This window comes from Myotis lucifugus, unplaced genomic scaffold (genome assembly GCF_000147115.1).
Source record: "Myotis lucifugus unplaced genomic scaffold, Myoluc2.0 scaffold_116, whole genome shotgun sequence".
NCBI lineage: Eukaryota > Metazoa > Chordata > Mammalia > Chiroptera > Vespertilionidae > Myotis > Myotis lucifugus.
The window spans coordinates 1,918,284-1,944,314 of record NW_005871164.1 but is presented as its reverse complement, the minus strand read 5'-3'; the positions used below and the strand labels follow the sequence as shown (position 1 = coordinate 1,944,314).

Genomic DNA, 26,031 nt, shown 5'->3' with positions numbered 1-26,031 from the left:
CCTCCCCCACCCTGTCCTTTATTCCACTCACTTACCTCCCTCCTCTTACTTTATTTTTGTAAACCACGCTCAATATTTTTTTCTCTTTTTTTTTGTTAGAATAACAGCTTTGTCTGCCTTGGGCGATGTTATCAGCACTGCGGATGTACATTGGGCAGCTTGTATCCTAGCATCTCAGAATCTGATTCTGATTCTTCTGTTACAGCCAACAGTATGGGCTTTAAAAATCAATTCTTAAGTTCCTTATCTCTTTCTCTGCTTCTAAGATGACTGAGTCTTTCCTAAGTAATGGCAATATTGAATTCAGGGTGCCTTAGAGGAAAAATATATTGCCATTTGTGTAAAAAGCAAAAATGAGGCTGCAATTAGGTGCAATAACTAATGCTTAATTTAGATCCATTTTATATTGACTTGATACAAATTGTTTAATATAGAGTTTTTCCATTAAAATACTTTTCATGAAAATATAAGAGTTTAATTCTGTTGCTGGTGTGTGTTTATGGACTTCTGAAGAAAAGAAATCACTTCTCAATTTTAGATTTTCAGTAGGAAGCAAGAGAATGAGAATGGTTGTTCCGGGCCTGTGTCTAACCTTAACATGTTTCAGTATACATTGGAAATTAATGGGTAGACACATGGTGATACATGTGACTGTCTAGACACAAATTAATAAGCAAATCTAAGCTGATCTTGAAGTTCTGAATTGAATATTGAGTCTTTTTGAAAAAATATATTTTATTGACTTTTTTACAGAGAGGAAAGGAGAGGGATAGAGAGTTAGAAGCAACCAAGGTACATGCCCTTGACCAGAATCAAATCTGGGACCTTTCAGTCCACAGGCTGATGCTCTATCCACTGAGCCAAACCGGTTAGGGCTGATTATTGAGTCTTAATGCCATGCTTTATATTTGTATCATTGAATCTAATATACTTTTCTTTTCTAATGGTCTATTTAACTTGAAATGCCCTTGAATAGTATGTAGCTTGTTTGCCAGATTCCACATTTCTTTAATGAATTCATATATTTTTTTCATCAATACCCAGGAATATCATTTAATCTCTATGACCTTCTATAATGACCTCTGTTCTTTTCTCACTATCTTTTGAGATTATTTTATTATCCAAGGGTGTTAATATTTTCCCCATGATTCTTTTGATCATGAAATACTAATACTGTTCACTAAGAATATTATAACGTGAGCATGTTTCAGGAAATCTTTTGATATAGCAGGGACACACATCTCTCTATGTATTATCATGTATCCTTCAGGAGTTGAGTCAGCACAGACACCCCGAGATGTCACTCACTGTGCAGGACTCTCATGGGGTGTTTGGAGTATGTGGGGCACCTCTTTTGTTATAGTGGATGTTTCACCTGACATGATGGTACATGGTGGCACTAAAATTTTCACAGTAAGAACATTCCCCCATTTTTCCAAATGCTTTGAATCTTCTCTAACTGTGCTAGTATTATCATTCACTGATATGACCAGAATTACCAAATATACCCAAGTATACTGAGACCTGGGATAGAGGTATTTTTATATTTGAAATTGTGTAAATATCATAATGTTAACCCCTGAAGTTTTGGCACACCACAGACCAAGCCATCTGTTTAAAATCATACTAAATGGTGGTATTAAAAATAATGTCACTTCTAGAAGTCTAAATATAGGGTTTTATATATTTTAGAGAATATATGTGATTACATTAGTCTCTTAGTTCTTACAGTCATCAGAGAGATGCAAATTAAAATGACAATGAGGTGTCACCTCACACCTGTCAGAATGGCCATCAATAAATCAACAAACAAATGCTGGGAAAGATGTGGAGAAAAAGGAACCCTCCTGCACTGCTGGTGGGAATGCAGATTGGTGCAGCCACTGTGGAAAACAGTATGGAGTTTCCTCAAAAAATTTAAAATGGAACTCCCATTTGACCCAGTGATCCCACCTCTAGGAATATATCCTAAGAAACCTGAAACACCAGTCAGAAAGAATATATGCACCCCTATGTTCATAGCAGTGCTATTTATAATAGCTAAAATCTGGAAACAGCCCAAGTGCCCATCAGTAGATGAATGGATAAAAAATCTGGGGTACATTTACACAATGGAATACTATGCAGGTGTAAAAAAGAATGATCTCTTATCATTTGAGACAGCATGGAGGGACCTGGAAAGTATTATGCTAAGCAAAATAAGCCAGTCAGAAATTCCTCTCTTATATGTGGAATCTAATGAACAAAATAAACATATGAACAAAATAGATCCAGAGATATAGAAGCATTGAACAGACTTGAATCTCAGAGGGAAGGCAGGGGTGAGCGGGTGGGGGTGGGAAAAGATTAACTAAAGAATTTATATGTACACATGCATAACCTATGGGCACAGACAATAGTTTAGTGGAGGCCTGGTGGGGGGAGGTGCAGGGGCAGGTTGGAGGGGATAAATGGGGAACAAAGGGGACATTTGTAATACTTTCAACAATAAAGATACATTTATATATTTATAATTTGAAATGTGTTTCTCCTCAGTATTAAAGTTTGATCTACTTAAAAAACTTATTTTGAGCTTTTTCTACTTAAAAAACTTATTTTGAGCTTTTTAAAAGAAATATTTATCTACAGTATTTATTTAACATGAACTGATCATTAGTAGCTAAACTATATTAGACAATATAAGCTATATAATCCCAGTTAGCCATACCTTATTCTAATACGGGACTTTCAAGTTGTTATAATGCTTACTTTATATTATTCCAGGCATTCCTCATGGCAATACTATGGAACTGTTTTGGGCACTTTTACTCTCCCTGATTTATAGAGGAAACTACCTTAAACAGTGAAGTTTTAGGTTGGGGGGCTTGTCCAAAGACCCTTGACTATCAAACAGTGGACTCTAAACCAGAAGCTGGTACCATTCACCATTCTCTAGTTGAATAGTTTCCCATCCTGCTATTTAGCTTCTTCATTCAGTTCTTTTTCTACACAGTAGTCAGATGATCTTTGCAAAATCTTTATCAGGTCCTATCACTCACTTGATTAAACCTTGGTCCTGAGTTACTATTTTCCTCAGCGTACAATGCCACATCCTTCATATGGCCTTCATGGTGCGCCATGGCCTCGCTCTTGCTCTCTCACCTTTGTCATATGCCGCCCCTGTCCCCTTGCTCCCCAGGCTCCAGGCACACTGGTCTCTCTGTTCTTCTAAAGACCTCCCACCTGCTGCTCCCCCTGCCTAACGCTGGGCCCTCCTCTTCACCTGGTAACTCCCGTCATCACAGAGGCCTTGGTTTCTATGTGAATTCCCTGAAGAAGCCTTCCCTTAACACAGAACCAGTTCCTCTTGGCATCTTCTTTCGGCAAACCTGAATTCTCTATTAGTTTTTATTGATATGTTTATCTTTGTGGCTGTTTAGCCCTGGCCCTCTCTGCTTGTGTGAAGGTCTCCTGCAGTCAGAAACCATGTCTATTTGGCTCATTGCTGATCTCCTGCTCTGATCCAGCTTCTGGCACAGTAAACAGGTGTGGTCTGAGCGAATGAATAAGTCCATGTGGGTGTGTCCATAGCTCCATTCCTAAGCAGAGCTTTCTATTAAATTAGAAAATAATGTCAAAACTGTAGATTTTTCTGTATCTCCTGGAAATATAAAGATGGCTTTTTGATACTTGAAACAATTTAAGCAAGTCTTAGAAAATTGTCAGGAAAGGAGTTTAGAAAAAATAGCATGGATTACCGAGGGAGATTATGGAGTCGTCTTCCCTGGAGGTTTAAACAGAGGACAGTACTGAAATTGGAGGAAGTTTAAGGTCTATATGAAGGCTATGAGATACAGACAAGATCTACTGGGGTGACAAAGACTTGAACTTTGGAATCCTACCCTTGTTTCAGATTTCTTTTTTCCAGAATGAGGTAGTCAGCTCTGCTATCACATGACAGATGCGTTCCTAAAGATCCCTGCACAGGGCTTGTGGGGAAATGAAGTTTTGTCAGTGATGCATTAAAAAAATCTAATAAAGAGGGCAGCTAATTTTGCATGTGTTAATTGACTAAGAAACACAGAAGCGATACACTAACTATGCACTTGACCCTGAGAAAGCATGCAGTGTGCTCGTGGAGTGCTCCATGGCAGGCTGAGCCACGGTGAAGCGGCAGGAGGAAGGCTGGAACCAGGGCAAGCTGTACCTCCATCTGCCGATGACAGTGGCTCACCATGTGCTGGGAGGACTGAGGGGCCTGTCGGTCTCTGAGATGTGGGTGATTTGTGTATTTATTTCTGTGTTAGGTTGAGTGGGATGCAGTTTTCTGCGTTGACTCATGTTCCTCATGAATAAAATTGGGCATAAGCAAATGTGAGATTTGTGTGATGCTCAGATTTTCCCAGTATATCAACTGCATTGGAATAAATGTGCACCTTTAACATAAGTGTTAGGACTGACCATAGAAGGGGGGCAAATGGGGACGTGGGTCCTGGAAAATGTGGTCCTGGTCCCAGAGCTGTCATTTCTAACCCTGGCAAGTGCTTCTCTCTCTCAATCCTAGTTTTAAAAATCTTTCAATGCTGTTGAGAACAACTGACTTTGCCAAGTAGTTCCGAGGACTGGATACAGCAATGAAGATGAGAACATTTTACAAAATGTAATATGCTCTCCAAATTCAAGACTTTTCTTATAGAACTAGGTCCGAGTTAGAGACAGAAACTAGAGAAGAACACAGAGTGGGACGTTCACACACTTGGAGTCAGCTTTTGTTGAGGAAACTATGCAAACCTTCCTTTTGAGTAGAAGTAAATGAAGTCCATGTCACTGAAGGGGAGGAGGAGGGTGTGGCTCGCCGACCTGCCTGTGGATTCCTGTTTAATGTCTCTCCTCAGACTCAGCCCAAGGCCTGTGTTTGTGTTCCTGGGGTAGCGATTTAGGTGTCAGGTTAAGAAAAGCCAAGGAGGAGAAACAGAAGACGCCATCTTGCTAAATGAAACAAGGAGAAATACAAATGTGAGGCCCAGTCAGTTTTGCAAACTACTCTTACAGCTCTCTTCAGATGGCTTCTCAAAGCCAGCCCAGCCCAGCGGGTCAATGGAAAGAGTGATGTTGCTGCAGATATTGCAACCCAGGTTTCTGTGGCAATGTCTTTACCGCTCTTCAGTACCTAGTGGCACCATATCAATAATACCCAACCATTCTCCATCTCTCCCTCCCCTTCATGCTCCCTGCTATAAAAGATGCAGTGTAAACCTGTGAGAGAAAGCCAAACTTGCTTTGACGAGAAGTTAGTGTACACCCAGGAAAAGCTAATACAAAAATAAATAAATAAATAAATCCTGGCCAATAAATAAATCCTGGCCAATCCATTTACCCTCTTGCTACTGTTAGCCATGTTTTATTATTTAGGTAAGAATGTTTTTCCAGATTTGGAAAGTAGATGTGACTTATTGTCAAGCTTTGGTGGTTTAACTGAAACATACTCCTTTTGAAGAAAATATATTTTAATAAACAACTTTTGCCTCCATCAGTCTTAGAATTTCCTAGAACCTTTTCTGTGTTATACAGGTATCATTTGAAAAGGCATTAACAAATTTCAGAGAATGATTATCCATATGTAAAACCTCTGCTTATAGAGCTTGGGGTTCTTCAATATAGTGGGGAGTGAATCTCTGTAAGATTCTTTACTTTAGAAGGAAGCGTGCTGTTTCTCTGCAAAACTTCACATTGTTCATAGGATATGCTTTTGAATAATTGCAGATACACCATTTTTATTGCCTATTACTGGAATTAAAGCACAATCTTCCAAATTCTATAATATAGGTAACATATTCGTGTTCCTATTAGTCCAGTGTGTCTATACAGAGAGTAATGTTGATTGTGTGTAATAATCGAGTAAAGCATTTATATTTTAATTTATTTTTATGATGATTAAATATATGTAAAAGTAAAATTTGCCACTTTAACTATTTCCACAGTGCTTTGACATTAATTAGTACCTATCTCTTCCATTACCATGTGTTTCTTCCTTTTTGAAGCTGCTGAAAAGTGACAGAATATAGATTAGATTTTTATTTTACTTTTTCCAATAGAATATAGATTAGATTTTTATTTTACTTTTTCCAACTGATTGTGGTAGTTAAAAATGGACCTTAGAAGAGTTAAGGACATAGAAATTGCAACCCTGACTTAGCAAAAGTCCAGCTCCATAACCATTAAGCAAATATTTCCAGTGCTAATATGCATTGGGCACTATGCTAAATAAATGTTTAAATGCACAGTAGACATAATCCTAACCTCAAGCAAGTGTTCATCTAGTTAGAGAATTATAATTCATAATAATAGAAAAAATAAATGAGGGCCAAGAGGTTGGTAAAGATAAGAGGTGCTGTTGAAACCCAGTGTTGGGAAAGAGCAGTGAAGTGGTAAGTTCTAGAGGAGATGACTAAAGATGAGCCTGGAAGGAACCCTGGGTTTGAATAGAGACAGTACTTGGAGGGCTTTATAAGCAGAAGGAAAAGCATGGTTCAAGCTGCAGAGGTGGGGTCTATTCTCAGAGCACCTTCATTTCCAGATTATGACCTAATGTTCTTCATGGTCCTCAGGGCAACCCTTTCCCATAAGTCAGAGCTGGAGAAAGTCTATCTTTGCTATTACTCCCTGTGAATATGTCCCATTCAATGGATCCTGTTTCATCCATGGTACAAAGTCATCATAGTGTGCAGTATATTTGGAGACTAAGGTCCCTGCTTCTCTTCTTTTCCTTTAAGAATTTAGGGCATTGAGCAGTTTTTATCAAAGAATATGTATTCTCTATGCAAAGTGCTTAAATTAATACCAACAGTAACTATAATAGCATGGCATACTAAAAACAAAACAAAACAAAACAAAAAAACAGGAACAACAACAAAACAAAAACATTAGCATGGTTCAGTTGGTAATGTCAATAGGATCTGATCTTGTGTGCTTTTTACCAGTTCCAGGAATGATTTTTTGCTGAAAATCTATTCTGAGTCATCCAATCCCTCTTTTAATTTTTGATGCCCATTTGTGAGCTGAGCTGTTTTTCTGGGATTATAAATACAGTGGGTAGTTTAGCCTCATTTTATCTGTGAAAACCTAATTGGACAAAATAAAAATATTCTTTAACCTGTTCTCATGAGCTCCAGGGTGTAATCAACTTGGAATTCTTGTCAATTCTATAAACACAGTAATGTTCCCTTTAAAGCATAGACCAGAGAGTGAAGAGATGAAATAATTCTGGACAAGTATTAATGATCTCAGTCATTATCACTTGAATTATTATGCATTTGATGGGATTATTGGGTCATAGATCTTCATATCTGCACAGGAAGCCACCTGGTTCAGTGGAAATTATTTAAGCATTAGAGTCAGATCAGCCAGGATTGAAAACCTGTTATCCTCTGTTTTTTAATGACAAATTACTTAGATGTTTCTGATCCTTGGTTTCCTTGTCTATAATAAGATATTAATGATAGAACCTACTTCATGGGGTTGTAAGGAGGACGGAATTAATTAATTATATATAGAATCCAAGTTAGCACTTAGTAATTGACAGCTATTACTAATTATTTTTTGTCATAATATTTAAGAAACACCTTCTTAAAAGTCATTTCCTTTGCGCCTTTTATAGCATGAGAAGCTGATACATGAATTGGAAGAGGAGAGACACTTACGTCTTCAGAGTGAGAAGCGGTTGCAGGAGGTAACACTGGAGTCTGAGCGCAGCCGGATTCAGATGCGCGGCCTGCAGCAGCAGTTCTCCAGGTACAGTTACAGCCTGAGCTTCTTGCTGCAAAGGGTGCATGCCTCCCTGCACCAGGAACACTTGGTTTTCTCCTGTGCTCGCTTCTGATTGGCTAATTCCCCAAAAGTTTCAACCTTGTCTTCTTGCCAAGCCATCCTATTGAATTTGGACCTTCATTTGCTACTGAAACTTCATTTGTACCTCACATAGTCTTGGCTTTATTGAGCCTGTTTCTTCCCTGATGGCTTTCCAAAGGATCTTACAGTACATTGTGGTGGTTTTGTGGCCTATTGGCATGTTGTGTGAAAGGCCAGCCAGGAGGATAAATTTCTCTGGTCATCATAATTCTATTTTAAGATAGAGAGAGAGTGTGTGTGAATCTAATCATCCAGTAAGCTCTTACTCATGACTTAGAGGGAACATTTAGGAGTAGTTAAAAAACAAAAATCAATGAGCTCCTTCCCTTTAAAAAGATATAACTTGAATTTGAAAGGAAGATTCTGAAAAAGTAGCTCTGCTTAGATTTAATTCCAGCACAGTCAGAATCATTTAGTAATGCCGGGGGTCTTGTTCCAGCATCAAGAAGGGTTCGGGAACCTGGAGAAGGCACTGTGCGTAAATTAAATAAGAGTCCAGAGACGAAACATAATTTTGAAAGGCGTTATGGGGAGTCAGAGAAGACTTAGCTAAAGGAACTAAGTTCTCCTTGTCTATTTATTCACACAATTTTGTCCTAAGGCAGGGTAGACATATACATCAAAGGTCAGGGTTTGTATACAGAATCCATTGTCAGATTGGGGAATTGCCTACGGCTGTTCAGGTGTTTGGCCAGTAGGAGGCAATAACATGTAGATTAAGATGCCTTTAGCTGTCTGGCAGCAAGCAATCATTTTATGCATCCTTTTCAGGTTTGGGGAAATGCCCTCAGCCATTCCAGATGATTCAGCTCTGCTGACATTCTGGAATTGCCTTCATGGAAATTTAGTCTTCGGTTATAGTTAACATAGGGCTAGGTGAAGTTCAACTTGTTATTTAAAATCTATTCAGTTCCATGGATAAAACATGAACTCCTGCAGTTACAGTCCTGGGACCAGATATGGGCACTCTGTGAGGGACAGTGTACTTTCATTTCTATATTTCACTTCACCATTTGCAAAAGGAAGAAAATAATTTTTGAGATTCTCCCAGGCAGAATCAAATTTGAGAAGTTGCCCTTACATTTTCATGAGCAAACTCTGTGGATCTTATCTTTAATTTGCTACTGGTATTTGGACATGATCAGTCAGCAATTTTCTACTGGTGAGCCACAAGAATTTTTAAAACACGCAATACCTGGCTATTTAGTCAGGGGCACTGACCTCTTTTCCCTTAGATTGTCAAATAAGAAAAAATAAGAAAATGACAATAGCCAAGACAATAGTAGCTATTTACTGTGAATGAATCAAAATTATATCTTTTTTTTTCAGATAGGCAAAAAATATTTTTAGTGTGCTGTGGAATTTTAGTAACTAGTTTATGTGTGCCATGAGATGAAAAAGGTTGATAATCACTTTGAATAGTGATGGATAAGATAGCTTCTTCATTATGAGGCTTTTATAATAATTCTTAATTTTCAGATGTGTTGCAAAGAGAGACCATAGTTGAACTTTCAGGTAATTCCTCTAATTGTGGCTAATACCAGGAATGTGTGCAGCACTGGTTTAGAGGAACAGGGTAGGGAGAATGGATAACTCCTCTGTGTTCAGTGGTAATTTAATACCCTGTTCAACTCTTCAAGCCCATGATAATACACAGGTGCTGTAGAAATGCACCAGTCAATATTTTAACAAGTTCATGTCCCACGCCTCACAGGCTATTGTTTATACAGCCTTGTGCTTCATTTTTTATTCCATTGATGGCGACTCTCACTTAATAACTCCCAACTTGAACTAATAGATCTCCGCTCCACAGCGACTTCCAAACAAGCACTGCTTTGTAATACTTGCCATTTTAACGATAAAGGAAAGAAGGAGGCAGATCTCGCTACCCTTGTTCTGTCTAATTAAGACGCCTCTGTATTCCAGCTATTGATTTCCAGGGCATGAGGCACATGGCACAGTAAATTCTGTTTAGATGATGCCAGGTCATCTGCTATAAATCAAAAGGCAATACATACAGATTTGAGTTCCACAAGTCTTCATCACAGGCTGAGAGAGAGGATAATTCTATGTAAATCAAACAGTGCTTAGTTTTACATACTGCCTTTGGAAAGATTTTTTGCCCCCTCCCCCCATAATGTTTTCTTATGTAAAGCTTCATTGAAACAGAAAAGTTCAAGTCTAATTACAGCTAAACAACTAATGTAAATGAGCAAAAGATGGGGAGAGGGAGGTGGAAGCATGTATAACAGATAAGATTATTATAGAATAATTTAATAATTTAACTGGACCCTCTAAATCATTTTCTGGTTACCTTACACATTTTAAATTTTGATTTGTAAGATCTTTCTCATTATGGTAATTTAAACAACCCTATTACTATAATTTAAGTCTTGTAAAGTTCTCGGTGTTACAGAACATGCCTATAGTGATTACCCTCAGATTGTTCACCATCTAAATGCTCACATAAATAATTTCTATAATCGAAATTATTGTATTGAATTAAAAACTTGTGCATTCCCAATTTTCTCCCTTTGTTTTGGATTGGGGTTTATTTTATACATGATGAGTTTATACAGGATGATATTTGAGATCTGGACTTTGAGATTTTTTACTTTTTTAGTATTGCTCATCGAATGAAGTTACTTTGAAAAATAATGCTAATATCTTAGCTTTTTCAAAGGATGTGAAGTGGCTTATGATGTAAAAGATTATTGTACAATCAGGTTGATAAAATAAAAGCAGAAAATAAAGACCATGAGAGAGGAATATGGCAAGAGATCACAATTATACAGCCAACATGTTCTCTGAGAATGAGCATTTAATTTAGCTCTAAGATTCCTGGCAGTAAAGATTAAAATGGAAAAGAAGAGGATTGTAATTCTTATTTCACAGACAAAGACTACTACTCCTTAAAGAGTAATAAAATGCACCACGTATGTCCCTTTATAGATGACATTGAAAGGCATAATAGAGAATAATCCAAGATGGTGCTAATGAGGATTAATTCTTAGAAGTGGTCCTACTTCTGCTATTCACTTATATCTACAAAGTTAGGCAGCTTCTGAATTTCACATGAATTAGGAGTGCTGGGTTCATGCCTAAGTGATAACACAGGAAATAAGATGAACTCCAGGGCTCAAGGTGCCCAGGTCAAGCACTATACTGCAGGTTCATGAGAACATCCGAATAGATACATGTTGTAATACCTTTTATGAACTTGGGACACAAAGACATGAGATGCTGAAGCCTGGGCTGAGTCAGGTGAGGTATTTTCCTAGCATGTTTGATGGTATTGTAGCCATGGGCGTGTCTGAATGGTAGTTGAGATTCTCTGTCTCAGATTCAGGGATGAAGTGATGTATTGGAGGGGAAGTGAATAATTGAGAAGCTGGGACAATTAGGTGTGCTTGGGAATTAGAGTTCAGCTGTGAATTTTAATGATCAGCAGTGGTCCAAAATTTGGAGGTGGGGGGAAAGATGGGCCAGAGGTTACATAATCAGCTCTAAGGTCATAAATCAGAAATTGCCTGCACTGAGGGCAATGCAGGCAGCCATCGCAAACTTGATTCAAACCATTTACTCTCTTTAAGTCCTGAAAGAAAAAAATATACTTTCCAAGTAAGCCTTCTCTGTAGATCAGTGGTTCTCAACCTTCTTAATGCCGCGACCCTTTAATACAGTTCCTCATGTTGTGGTGACCCCCAACCATAAAATTATTTTTGTTGCTACTTCATAACTGTAATTTTGCTACTGTTATGAATCATAATGTAAATATCTGATATGCAGGATATATTTAGGCGACCCCTGTGAAAGGGTCGTTCGACCCCCAAAGGGTTCGTGACCCACAGATTGAGAACCGCTGCTGTAGATGAAGGGGTATTCCAATAAGTTGGTACTTACAAGCAGCTAGTGGAATCATTAGGGCTGCCCCTTCTTTGTGTTAATTTTTGTTGCTATAAATCAAAGATGCTTTCCAGATGTCATACTGCTCATTCAGCCCATTGTCTGTGTGGTGCACATGGCTGGGCATGTTTTATATGTGATTAGCTTTGTGACCCCCTATAATTCCACTGTCTCCACCCTCCCTTTAACTCTTTGTTTGAACTGATTGTCCAGCTAGCTAAGGTCACTAGTGTGGACTGAGGCTGTGGCACTGAGCTCCCTCCTATGTAAAGGTAATGAGTGTTTGAACCCCCAGCCGCATTACTCTACCTGGAGCGAAGGAAGTGTTTGTGTATCAGTTAGATTCACCTGGAGAAGCATCTTCAGGAAGGCTGTGTGTCACATGGAGGTGGAATAACATGGAATAACAGTGATTTTAAACAAAAAAGACTTGTGAGGAAATGAACAAGTCTACAAGTTACTGATTTCATGCAAACCATGCATGATTTGTACATGTTTTAGAGTTGGTTCCTTTGGAAACAGTGTGTTATTAATATTGGAAGCTGCTGTTCTTATCAGACAATGAACCACTTTTACTGAGTGCATGATAGGATAGAACACAGTGTCTTCAAAGATGCCCAGCCCAGATAGAGAAGACTTATGTACATATATGAACAAATAACATCTGTAGATTAGCTGCAAATGAAGGGAAATTTTGTCCAAATTCAGGACAGCCAGATTTCATATTTGTAGTGGGCATGTTATCCTGCAAAGTCATGATTCAAGCCAGATGAAATTGATAATTGTGTAGTGATACTGGCAGTAATAATACACGTATGTATCATGTGACAGCTCTATTTTGCAATGTGTTTGAAGCTTTACATTTGAATCAATCAACCTGGTAGACCCACCATCATGCAGACATATTTTGTAAACTATTGACAGTTAGGGAAACACGTTACACCCAAAGCATCATCAGGAATCAATTAGCATTTCTCTGTAGCTGGGAAGTGTTCTGTATGTATATTTAAACCATGCCGTGTACGTTTAAGTAAAGGAACAATTAAGCTGTCACCCATGATTGACTCGGATAGTTAAAAATCACCCGAATAGAGTCCAGGCTTTCACTCTCAACCTCCAGGATTTCTCTGCACCTGTTTTGACCTTCTCTCCCAGCACTGTTATCTGCTGCCTTGAAGCTATTTCTTTGCTCTGTAATGGGGCTTTCTCCTATCACAGTTGATTGCTATGCTTAACTGCTGCCCGCTGCATGCTGAACTTCAAGGAGACAGAAATGGAGATAGTTTTACTGCGTAAGTTGTTCACTGGTTGCTGTTTACATTATCAGCTCCCAGAGTCTTTATGGAATCCCAGGGTTCATTTTCTGCTGCCCATTTGGAAGCTGTGGGCACCTGGCATAGAAGTGTGTGTTGAAGAGGATAATATGGCCCTTAAACGTCCTACTCACGTATTTTCCCCTGCCTCTGTATCTATCTGGTACATTAAAAGAACATTTTCTCTACACCATTAGAAGGAGTAAAACATAACCAGATAAGAAACGTTGTCAATTGGCCTTTGGACAGTCAGCGGCACGGAGCTCCTCTGCCCCTCTTCCACACTTGTTCCATCTCAGACCTTCTTCAATTTGAACCTCTCACAGGCTGGCTTCCTGAGTGCCCATTCCTCCTGATGCATACAGAGGGCAATCTTCTCTTGATGTGCTGTTTCCACACTGTCAGCAGCATTTCCACCTGAGACGTCATGGAAATGGGGGCCTCGCAACGGCTCCTCTGAGCAGGTCTACGGGAAGTTTCCCATGGCAAAGCGACATCAGTTAGGTGATAGGTTTTCTTTAAATGACTAGGGTGAAAGGGAAGATTTAAAATGGGGTTTTTTGAAATGCCTGGTTAACCTAATATTGGTCATGTTTGGATGTGGGAAGCGTATATCTTATGATCTAGTGTGGAAGTGCTCTCTGGAGCAAAGCAGGGGGAGGCGACACCAACAGTACAGAGAAGAGAGAGAGAGAGAGAGAGAGAGAGAGAGAGAGAGAGAGAGAGAACCACTCTCAGCACCCTGAACAGCTATCCCTTCCGTGCTTCTGAGACATGATGACACTGCCATGATTTCTCCTTAAATTCAGCACGGAGCTATACACTGTTGAATAGACCATGAAAGTTATATTGTCTGTTAGTTAATTATCGCTGGTTGAGGAAACAATATGAACACAGAGTATACAGGTCCAATTTCATCCCAGAGAGCACTTTCCTATTAAGTGGGTTTTCTAGGACATGAATCTAGCCTCTCTTCCAATTAGCTTAGTGACTTTGGTCAAGTAATTTCATGTTTTTCTGGATCTCTGTCTGCTCATTTGTAAAATGAGGAAGTTGACTTGCACTGCAGTTTTGCAATGCTTTTCATGCCTTTTGAAAGAGAGCATGTTAGAACTGAAATGCATGTCCTGGGTGAAATGATAATTGCACTGTTAAAACCAGGCCTCTTGAAGTTCTAACAACCAGGCTTCTGTGTTGAGGGCTCGCTGCCCACTTTGTCATCACGGTGGAGCTCGGTGGGACTGGGCTTTCATTGGGTCTGTCTTGGTTATCTGACTCTGGAGAAGTCGAGATTAGAAAACTGCCAAGTCTGGATGAAATATTTCCGTTGAGGATGGTCAAAATTGAATACTGAGGAACTTGACTGGCCAAAGAAGCTAATATCCTCGTGGTAGACGTAATCATTATTGCTCTTGGCTCTGATGTTGTCTGTGTTAGGATTTATTTGAACTGGTTTGGGGAAGAACCTGAAGAAACAGAATTTTATAACAACCAGAATTGTTTTCACTTTTAACCAATTTTTTTTTCTGAAGAAATAGCCATCAGTAAAAACACCATTGACTTAGTCTTTCTGCTATACATTTTTTCAATCACCTATTATAATTCTGAATGTGTTACTATCCCCACCTCAACATTCTTTTTCTTTTAAGAAATAAATGCAAAATATAGAAGAATATGTTTCTTCTTAACTAGAGCCTAACTTTGTTGTTATTCTCTATAACAATCGCTTTTTTTGGTAAGATTTACTGAAAATCCATTTCTTAGGTATACAGTTTGATTAGTTTTGACAAGCAGATACCATCATGTAATCAAGATGTAGCGTATTTCATGCCCCTGAAGAGTTCCCTTGTTTCTCTTTGTTGTCAGTTTCCTCTCCGCACCCCAAGCCTCTGGCAAAGACTGCTCTGATTTATCTCCCTATAGTTTTTATTTTTGCTTTTTTCCCAAAAGCCTTATAAGTGAAGTTATAACGAATTTTACTTTTTTGTGTGTCTTTTCACTTAGCTTTTTTCACTTAGCATGCATTTTGAGATCCATCCTTGTGTTGCATGGGCCAGTATTTTTTAACTGAATAAGAAACTGTCAAAGAGTTTTGTAAGACGGCTGCACCATTTTGCTTTCCCACTAGTAATGTAATAGGAGTTCTGGTTTTTCCATGCTGATAAATGCTTCCTGAAAAACACAGATACAGAAAACTCACACAAAACAAATGTTTGGCTTAATGGATTGTTCTAAGGTGAACACTTTGTGACCAACATCAAGTCAAGAAGAAAACTCTGTCAGCACCTAGAATCCCCTCCTGATGCCTCCTCTCAACCTCACCTTCACAGTTTCTCAATAAATAACTATTTTCATGACTTTAGAGCAGTGACCTCCCTGTGTTTTAGTTTTATAATTTAATGTGCATCCTCTGACACTCTAAGTCTTGCCTGATTGTCATAAAACTGACTATATCTTTTAGGTTTCCTTGAATCAACAGGTACCCTCCATCACTTGCTGCTTCTTCAGATTTATCTATTGAAGAACCTAGAGCATTTGACCAAGAGATTTTTCTCAGACTACATTTGTTGATTATTATTCTTAGGACGATTCGACATGTTCCTCTGTCCTCTATATTTTCCACAAATTGGCAGCTATTTCCATACATTGCTCTTAATAATGATTTAAATAAGCAGTTAAAGGTTGCTATTGTGTATCCAGAGTGGCAGAGTACTTTTCTAATTCCCCCCATAACCCATGTAATACTAATATTAATAGGCAGTCAATATTTATTTTTTGATTGAAGAAAGAAAAAATAAGGAAAAAAGGAAGGAAGGAAAGAAGGAAGGAAGGAAGGAAGGAAGGAAGGAAGGAAGGAAGGAAGGAAGGAAAGAAGGAAGGAAGGGAGGGAGCGAGGGAGGGAGGGAAAGAAAGAGCCAGTATTGTGCTGTGACAGACTTAGGTCACACATATGGAAGGATTTTAAAGATAGTGTGCTTATGATAGAAATTTGCTTCCAAGAGAGGTTGCAGAATGGCCATTTCTGGGGATCTTTAAAAATTTGATAATAGCCATCATTCTTAGCGATATAAACCAGGATGCCCTGGGAGGATGAAGACCCAATTTCCTATTCCTGGTCTTCTATGATAGAGTACTCAGCTATAAAAGATGAGTTGCCTGTTTCAGAATATTCTTTGCAGAATTCCTGTCTGCAGGGCACTAAATGGAATTTGGTGCATTGAAAGTTTACTTCCCTTAGGACAAAGTTTACTTTCAGAGAGTGTTTTATGACCCTCAGATAACATTTATGCCGTTTTCTACAGTGGAGTCTCAGCACTGAGGACTGTTGTTCGGATTACCTTTTTGGTCTATAAGCAGTGTATTTAATGAATGATATTCCTGCACATTATATCTTTTGAGTGCTGATTATAAACACTTAGAACTGTTCTTTGGGATCCTTTGTTTAATTTGTAAAAAAAATTTCAGTTAAGATGGTCCTTGTTATAAATGTCTACAACTGTTACTAACAGCCTCAAGCGTTTAAGAATGTTTTCTCAGAATAAAGTAGGGAATCAGCAATACTGAAGCTATAGGGTTTTGATAGAAGAAATGTGTTGCAGTTTTCATTAACTTGTGTTTCATAATTGTTTTCATATTTCTCTGGACCAAAGTTTTTCACCTGTTGTTTGTAGTAGCAGCAAGTCACAGGATGACCTTTCTCAAAAGACAAATACGAGTTTCTTTTTACAGGTAGTTCCTATAACAGTTTAAGCTGTTAGGCTTTATGATAAGCATTTTTATTAATATTAATGTTAGCATATCTACACAAATTCTGTTTTGCAGTTCTTTTATTTTTCAGTTTCCAGTACCATTCCCTACATTATTTCATTCCATTCTCACTATAACCATATTCATGACAGGCAGGGCATATTGTAATATCATACTTTAAATAAACACAATATTGAAACTTAAAAAATGAAACAACTTGTTCATGGTCACATAACTAGGTAGATCTGAAACATATTAAACCCAGGAGTTTTTTTTATTTTTGTTTTTTTGTTAATCCTCACATGAGGATACTTTTCCATTGATTTTTAGAGAGAGTGGAAGGGAGGGGGAGAGATAGAGAGGGAGGAACATTGATGTGAGAGAGACACATTGATTGGTTGTCTTCCATACACCCCGACCAGGGCTGGGCATCAAGCCTGCAACCAAGTTATGTGCCCTTCACTGGAATCCAACCTGGGACCTTTCAGTCTACGGTCGACACTCTGTCCACTGAACCAAACCAGCTAGGAAGAATCCAGGAGTTTTGACTATAGGTCAACTATTTCTTCTATTAACTTATTTGTAGTTTATTATCCAAGATAGAAAATTAAGTTTTAAATGATGTTGGATGCAACTGTATTTCATACACATTTCAGCCTTGATCATAATTCATATGCCCTGCCACTGATGGTGTTTTTTAAACTCTGTCATCATGACCTGACTGAGATTGTACCCAAGAGAAAATTAGGCCAGAGGAATAAATTAAATGACATCAAATTAAATGGAAAACATGAACTACCATTTTCTTATTTCAAAATGCATAAGGTGCAATTGTTGTATCTTTAGTGCCTCTTCTATAGGCTCTACTTTCTTGGTATATTTTTGTTCTGCATCGTCAAACCAGCTGGGCTCATGATTAAGTTGGTGTTTGAAGACATTTAGACTGCCATCAAATTATGATTACATTTATTATGTGGGCTGGATATTCATTGAATTTAGCTAAGGAGACCCAAATTTCCCCTTTGCAGTTGACTTGGACAATATATAGTCAGCTAACAAAACTGAGTTCCATGTTCTTCTTTCTGCCTGATGCCTTTTATAACAGCCCACTTGCCTCACGTAGTTACCATACAGACTTTAATCACATAATTATATTTTTCTTCCTATTGTTTTTGGATCTTAATATGATATATCTCCTCTGCAATTGACTGTAAACTTGTTATGGTTGTCCACTGATGTATAGTAGGTGTTCATTAAATGTAACAAATGAATATGAATAAGGCAATATTTCCAATGAGCCATGTTGCTGTTTTAAGCCACCATTTATTGAGCTCTCACTGTGGATGGCATTTGGCCATCCTGGTGTATCAAAGTTACCTAAATAATTTTCATATTTCTAATTAATTTTATTCAATTTAAATTTTTATTTAGATAGTATTATTGCTTTAAGAATAAGATTTTGCAGGCACTATTGAGAACACAGTATGACAATTTTTTTTTTAAATGGCAAAATTGGTTTGACTCTGTGCTAAGCAAGGTGGGGTGGGGTACAAAATAAGTCATGTTCCCTGTCCCTAAGGATCTAATGGAAAAGGTAGCGTCACAATAAAAATAACAACAACAAAATAACCCAACAGCAACAAAACTAACTAGACATAAGCAAATCTTTGCTGCAAGAAAGGGAGAAAAAAATGTCCTAAGAAAAACTCTGCAAGCAAGAAAGGAATTCAGCCCTAGCCGGTTCTTGCTCAGTGGTTAGAGCATTGACCCCACATTGAAGAGTCACAGGTTAGCTTCCTGGTCAAGGGCAAGTACCTGGGTGTAGGTTTGATCTTAGGCACCTGTCAGGGCAAATGTGGGAGGCAACCAATTGAGGTGTCTCTCTCACATTGATGTTTTTCTCTCTCTCATCTCCTCCCTCCTTCCACTCTCTCTAAAAATCAATGGAAAAAAAGATCCTAGGGTGAGGATTAACAACAACAAAAAAAGTAAAATAAAGAAAGGGATTCATTTGTGATGAGCATTGAAGTGATATGTAGTTGAGGATTTAATAAGAACTGATAGCCCTAACCCGTTTGGCTCAGTGGATAGAGCGTTGGCCTGAGGACTGAAAGGTCCCAGGTGGGATTCCGGTCAAGGGCATGTACCTTGGTTGTGGGCACATCCCCAGTGGGGGGGTGTGCAGGAGGCAGATGATCAATGTTTCTCTCTCATCGATGTTTCTAACTCTCTATCCCCTCTCCCTTCCTCTTTATAAAATATATTTAAAAAATATTAAAAAAAATAAAAAGAACTGACAGAAGAACTTTTTAGGTTAAGAGAACAGAAAACAAAGACAGGCCTAAGGTGTGTTTCTGGAGCCCCCTTCCTGTAAGGTCCTTATCCGAGCACACCAGCCACTGGAATCAGGCCTTTGTCATGCCCTTGCATCCTGGATAGTGAAAGAAGGCCTGGCCTGCCTTTGCAGTGTTATCCTATGAATATCTCAATCACACAAGTCAGTCTAACGTTGAAAACTCCTTTGCTGAAGCCCAGCAGTCACCTTTGATGTCAGAAACACTTAAGAATTGATTTCTATTCCCCGAGCAATTCACATTATTGTCAAGAGAGTCCCTGGTGAAGTAGTAATACATTTACTGTACTTCCAATATGCAAGACACACATAAACGCTTACGAGTCTATTGCCTTTTCTGAAACAATCACCGAAGCTCATGCTATGTTTTCAGGAAGTACCCCACGGGTCTTTGTAATAGATTTGAATGGCTTCAAGATTCTGCCGACCCAGACTTCCCCAGCCGTCTGTCCAGAGTAACGAATTGAGTAGGAGCAGCGAGCTTGTGGTTACTGCACCTGAGGCCTACTGTGGAAAGGCCACGGCCTTGGAGGTTATGATGACAGTACCATCCATCATGTAATAAAACTTGGGGAGGCGAAGGCCGAAGTCCAAATGCACTAGGAGACAACTCTTAGATGTGAACGAAAGCAAAGCTGCACACTTGAAACTTCTACAGTGACCCTTTAGACATAAGGTATATGAGATGCATACTTATGTCTAATTCATTTCTTTTTCTTAACATTTAAGAGGAACTTACCATGTGTCGGGCACTATTCTAGGTACAGGGAGATCGCAGTGAAGCAAAACCATGGAGGGACCATAATACTACACATAATGTAATTCTTATAACATTCTATGGAAGATGTTCATATTATCTGTCTTTTACAGATGAGGGAACAGAGGCTCATATGGGTTAAATAGCTTCCCCATCATGTATTTGGAAAGATAAAGTAAAACTTTAAAAGTTAACTATAGATAGAAAGAGAGAGTAGAGTTTGAGGCAATAATAGAAGCCAGTTTTCTCTGAATACATATTTTTGAGGATTTGACCTTAGAAATATGTGAATGTGTGATATATATAACATCTTATTTAAAATTACTAAAATTGGAAGCACAATAAAACAATTACATCTACTTGCAATCAGGATCCAAATTTAGTTGATGACAAAACTGCACAGAGAAATATTTGAAGTACTTCAAGACATAGAATTTTTTACATTCATAGTAGGATATATTACGGACAAAAAGAAATGCACATTATGTTGAACACCTAAAACTAATACAATGCTATATGATAAGTAAATAAATAAAAATGGAAAATAATTCAATTATCTGAAGAAAAGAAACACAAAAAAGTAATTGTTTCCAGTAATCCTCTTTTTGGAGCTAGTGTTGGTATTGTTACTGTGAAACTTGTTAAAAGGACTCAGGATCCAATTGAAAAAGGCTTCTACCAGTCAAAAATGTCTCAATTTGTGCATCAATGAGAACAGTAACAGAGGTAACAAGATCAACAGTATACTCCATGCAAGCATCTTGCCCTGGGTCAGTTCTAATAGAAATCAGACAATCAGCTCCAGGACAGTGTGCTCCAATATGGTGACCTTGGGCCCAATTTGGTGGCATCTGGACATTTATAGGAGGAAATTATGGGGTAGTTCCAACAATAATTTTATATTAAACCAGTGGCTGCTACCCATCTGTCTACACAAAGGCTTGGGAGGGACTCCAATACGTCTGTCTGTATCTTACTGCAGATGGCATTGCTGTCACTGTGGATGGTGATTTCAGCTGAAAGTTAGCATCAGAAATAGAGCTACTAATTACTGTTAATCTATTCCTTCAACAGATGTTTATGGATGTTTTATAGTGTACCAGGCACTGTTACATGATCTCTGTGTGTGTGTACGTATTTACTCCTTGCAGTTAACCAATAAAAGGAATAGCACCTTATCTATTGAAAGACGAGTAAACTGAGGCTCAGTGAGCAAAAGACATAAAACCGTAAGGACTTCCATGTTTGACACACACTTCCAAAGTTTTATTCTCTTTCTATATGTTGCTCTGCCCTTGATTTCTCATTTTCTTTTATGGAGAATTTTGCTCTTCTGAATCCCAGCCAGAATTCTGCTTTGGGACCCTCTCATATACTCCCCTCATCCACCTGGAAATCTTAGTATCTAATGTTGAGGGTTTCTGCCACTCATCCTCTGCTATGTCCCTCTTTCCTTAGAATTAAAATATTATGTGATTTTCTACTAGTTTTCTTTTTACTCGGTGGTAACAATTTTGTGTTTTTCACATAAGCATCCTGTTGACCAAATGGTCATCACAGTACAATATGAATGAGGCTCTTGAGTGAAATTGGAACTGATTACAATGAAGAAGAAACAGTTCCACTTACATTGCCCTTCCTTCACCAGAGTTACCAGGGCCGAATCTGCTTGGGGTCATGCCAGTGTAATGGGAACAGTTCTGTTTCCATGGAAATCATGGCAGAGAGGTATGAGGGGGATGGTCCCTGAGCGGGTTCCATGTGGCTGTCATGAAGGCTCTGGTCACACTGATTGGATGGAAATGAGCTGATTTCCCCCCGGGGTGATTCGTATGCAGACTCTACCACCCCAATGAGGTGGATCTTATACTTCTTGTGTATCCGCTGGGTATGGGAATATAGTTGGTACGTAGTAGGTATTTGCTAGTTGATAAGTTGTATGCACAGTGGCAGTGAGTGAGTAGGTGTGATTATAGCCCAGGCCTCAGGGACACCTGGCTCTGTAGGACCACATGGACAGGTGACTCTACAGTGGTGGCCTGCTATTCAAGTGCCCTTGTCTGCAGCATTAATTCTGAGTTCACTTTTACTTAAATTGCTCAGAGTGAGAATGTGTGGGGAAGACTTCTCTCTCTCACTTACTGTGTGTTGTGGATTGCATTAGCTCCCCCCCCATTCATTTGTTGATGCTCTAACCCCCAGCATGACTATATTTAGCCTTAGGGTCTTTAAGGAGATAATTAAGGTTAAATGAGGTTGTAAGGGTGAGGCCCTAATCCCATAGGACTGGTCCCCTATTAAATAGAGGAATAGACACCATGTGCACATAGAAGAAAGGCCAAGTGCCCACACTGGGAGAAGGTGGCCATATACAAACCAGCAAGAGAGTCCTCACCATAAACTGACCCTGATTACCCCCGCATCTTGGGCTTCGAGCCTCCAGAACTATGATAAAATAAATTCTTTTTAAGCCACCCAGTCTGTGTTATTAGGTTATGGTGGCCCTGGCAGGTGACTACACTGTGTGAGTTAGGAAGGCAGAGTTATCAACTGCCTTCATGTATGTGGCATAATTCCTTGGGTTCACAGGTGACAAATCCCTTGGGTTATGTGTAATTTCCAGCATGACACTTCACTTCCTCTCCTGTTCAAGAAAACACAGCAGGAAACACATGAGTGAGGATTATTAAAAAAAAGATACTTACCTTTGTCTCACCCTAACAGATAGACATACTAGGTTATTAAAGTGCCAAAATAGTCCCCTCCTAGTTGATAAAAACTTAGCTTTCCTGAGCCTCCCCCCCTCAGTGCCCTCTGCACTAACATCTCTTCTCTGGTCCTGGGACACCCCACCATCCAGCACCCAGGATAGGGGAAGCTCCTCGGCCAGAGTCCTTTCTGTTGGGTCTGCACCCAGACCCTGCTAATTACTCTCACTTGCTTTAAAAATCTACCCATCTGGCTTGTTTTGTTTCACATGACTTTCTCAGAATCAATCCATGTTGTTGCAAATGGCAGCATCTCATCCTTTCTGGTGGCTGAGTAGTATTCCATTGTGCATATGTAGCAAATTAAATAAAATAAAATAAAAATTAGCCTGAATTAGTGTTTGTTTTTTTAAGTAAGCCATTTGCAAACTTCAGTACTTTATTAGTAACAAATAACTAAAGGCACTTTGCACCTGGTTGTGAGTCAAAATGCTGCTGGTGAGAACTATTGCCCACAAAAGGCAGTGAAGTCTGTGAATGAGATCTTGTAGGCATGTAAGAGCCTGGCTCAAGCACTTCTGCATGGCAGGGGGCGCTGAGAGGTGGTAGTGAATGCCAATCACAGCAAGGCTGCCAACCATGAGCAATGTGCTTCTCTCTCTCTCTCTCTCTCTCTCTCTCTCTCTCTCTCTCTCTCATTACATTACTTCTGCTCTGGAGTCTTCTTAAATCAAGTCCAAGGAAATGAGTAGTTTGTGTCAGGAGCAAAATCAGAATAAATATCTTTACTTGAATGACCATGTTTCTGCATGTCTCTGTGGCTACTTGATACAATAATTGAATTTATGTTGCTGTGGTGTTTATTTTTCTTCTGAGCTTCATTTTATAGGACTTTCCCTAATATATTTGCATGAAAATGTTTGAATCCTTGATTTTACTTTTCTTTTTCCTTAGAAAAGCCTGATTCCATTGAGAATGCCTAATAGAACCAAATCCTGATAAATACTTTTAATCCCCTTAAGTACTTTAATTCAAAAGAACGCTTCACTTGGAAAAGGCCTTCAAATATATATAACTCAAAGTTATTATAGCTATTTTTTGTAGCACATGGGTATGCTTAAATGAAACCAAGGGTTTTTTAAGCCTGTACAAAAACTATAAATAATTTTTTGAAAAATAGGACACCTGCCCTAGCCAGTTTGCTCAATGTATAGAGTGTCAGCCAGTGGACTGATGGGTCCCAGGTTCAATTGTGGTCAAGTTGCAGGCTTGATCCCCGTGTGGGGCACGCAGGAGGCAGCCAATCAATGATTCTCTCTCATCATTGATGTTTCTATCTCTCTTTCCCTCTCCCTTCCTCTCCGAAATCAATAAAAATATATTTTTTAAAAATAGGACAACCTCATACATGTAATACCTTATAGTGCTCTCCTTTCTATATCATTGGGCAGTAACTATTTAATAGTTGTGTCTATATTTGCAACCACATGGGAGATATAATTCTCTGCAGGAAGCATTACTGATTTAGTGGGCAAGGGTTGCTGATTCCTGGATTTATTACTGGATTTATTACTGAAGATAATTTAAAATACTTTGGTGTGTGTTTGTGTGTGTGTGTGTGTGTGTGTGTGTGTGTTTTGGTAGCACATATTATTTCCAAATTGTTTTGTATAATTTTGTTTCTATAAGCTTTTCAGCACACATCACCTCACCTGAGTTTAAAGGTCTGACTATAGAGCTCGTAGAAACATTACAGCCAAGAATATATTGTCTGAGTTCTATGACGCACCTTCTCCTGAGATGCTCGGGAGCTGACATTAAGTTAATGTCTGTGTAATTGGGCCTCATGATGCATGATCAGGGGCTCTTCATCCCATCTCAAGGAGGGTTTGGTGGAATTGCTTCTTTCACAAATCAGTGCAAAAGGGGACAGTTGGACTTTAACAAGATGTGGAAGAAGGCAAAAGAGAATAAAGACAGACTTGGTAAAAATTATGGGCTATTACATTAATTTCCCTCAAATAGTAAATATCATCATATATAATAAAAGCCTAATATGCAAATTGTCCCCTCGGGCGGGAGTTCGACCAACTGGGAGTTCAACCACTTGCTATGACATGCACTGACCACCACGGGGCGGCACGGAACATGGTGAAAGTCAGTGATTTGGCACTGGCAGTGGAGGCGCTGCTGGCCCTGATGGGCCCCTGTGAGAGCAGGACCATGGCAGAATGGTGGAGCAGGTGAGCGGGCGGCTCCAGGCCAAGGTGGGTGTGAGCGAGGGCCCTGATCACCCCGCTGGTCACCCTGCAGGCTGCGACCAGTGGCAGCAGCAGTGGGTGGGGCCGGCGAGTGGGTGGCTCTAGGTCAAAGTGGGGTGCCAGGCAGGGCTGTGGGGCTGCAAGGCTGGGGGCAAGAGCTTGGGCCCGATCTCCACAGGCCACCCCAAGGGACCCCACACGTGCACCAATTTTGTGCACCAGGCCTCTAGTATTTTTTCTAAGGAAGGATTAATGGAGGTCATTATAGTGAGAGTGGAAACCCTCAATTTTCTTTCTTTCATTCATTCGTTTATGGTGATTGAAGACCTCCAGTGTACTAGCAACCTTGTTTGATCTGCGGTCAGGAGGAAGAGCTAAGGAGATGTAGGAGCATGGTTCTCAATCTCCCAAGGGGCTCCCCAGAAGAGGGGCACTCACCTGGAGTGCTGGCAGGTAAACACAGAAACTGTTTCCTAGCTTTCCCCCCATTCACTGCTGCTCAACCAGAATGCTCACTGTCTTGGCAGATATATCTGAATGTCTACTGAGCACAATTTTCAGGGTCCTCTGATTAGGACAGACACAGAAGAGAATTATGTCTACTACCTAGTTAATTATTAAATCAAATGTGTGAATCCCAGAAAACAGGAAACGAAGATGGTTTTCAAGTTAAATTAGTGGAATTGTCATCTTCTTTAAAGAGTCGATAAAAAGGGAAGAGAGCTTGAATTACAGCATGAGGAATTTAGGCTGGAAGCAATGCACCTATGTCCTAATAGCAAAGGTGGATCAATAGTAGAGAGACTATTAGAAAGAGGCTCATTAAAAAAAATGGTGGAATGATTAAATCTTATTTTTGCCTAAGGCCAGGGAGATGGACTAGATGGTGTTTAAAGGTTATTTCCTACCTTAGAAGAATATGCCTTCTAGGTGGGCAGAAGTGAGATACTGAAATGATTTCTGACAAAACCATTTAGATGAGGCCCTAATTTCTAGTTCAAGGTCTATTTCCCTTACTAGACCTGAGCTTACCACAGGAAGGGCTCTGTCTGTTTACACCGGTACAGGGAACAGGTGGATGCTGGGTCAGTGTCTGACT

The 26,031-nt window shown here is 39.3% G+C and overlaps 1 protein-coding gene across 1 annotated transcript in view; it reads left to right on the top strand.

Annotated features, from left to right (window-relative positions):
* The window catches only part of NCKAP5 (NCK associated protein 5), an 859,015-nt gene that overhangs the window by 473,216 nt on the left and 359,768 nt on the right, over positions 1-26,031 (top strand). Inside the window, exon 6 of the mRNA XM_023757884.1 lies at positions 7,637-7,770. Within this exon, the coding sequence (XP_023613652.1) occupies positions 7,637-7,770 (134 nt within the window). The remainder of the gene's footprint in view (positions 1-7,636; positions 7,771-26,031) is intronic.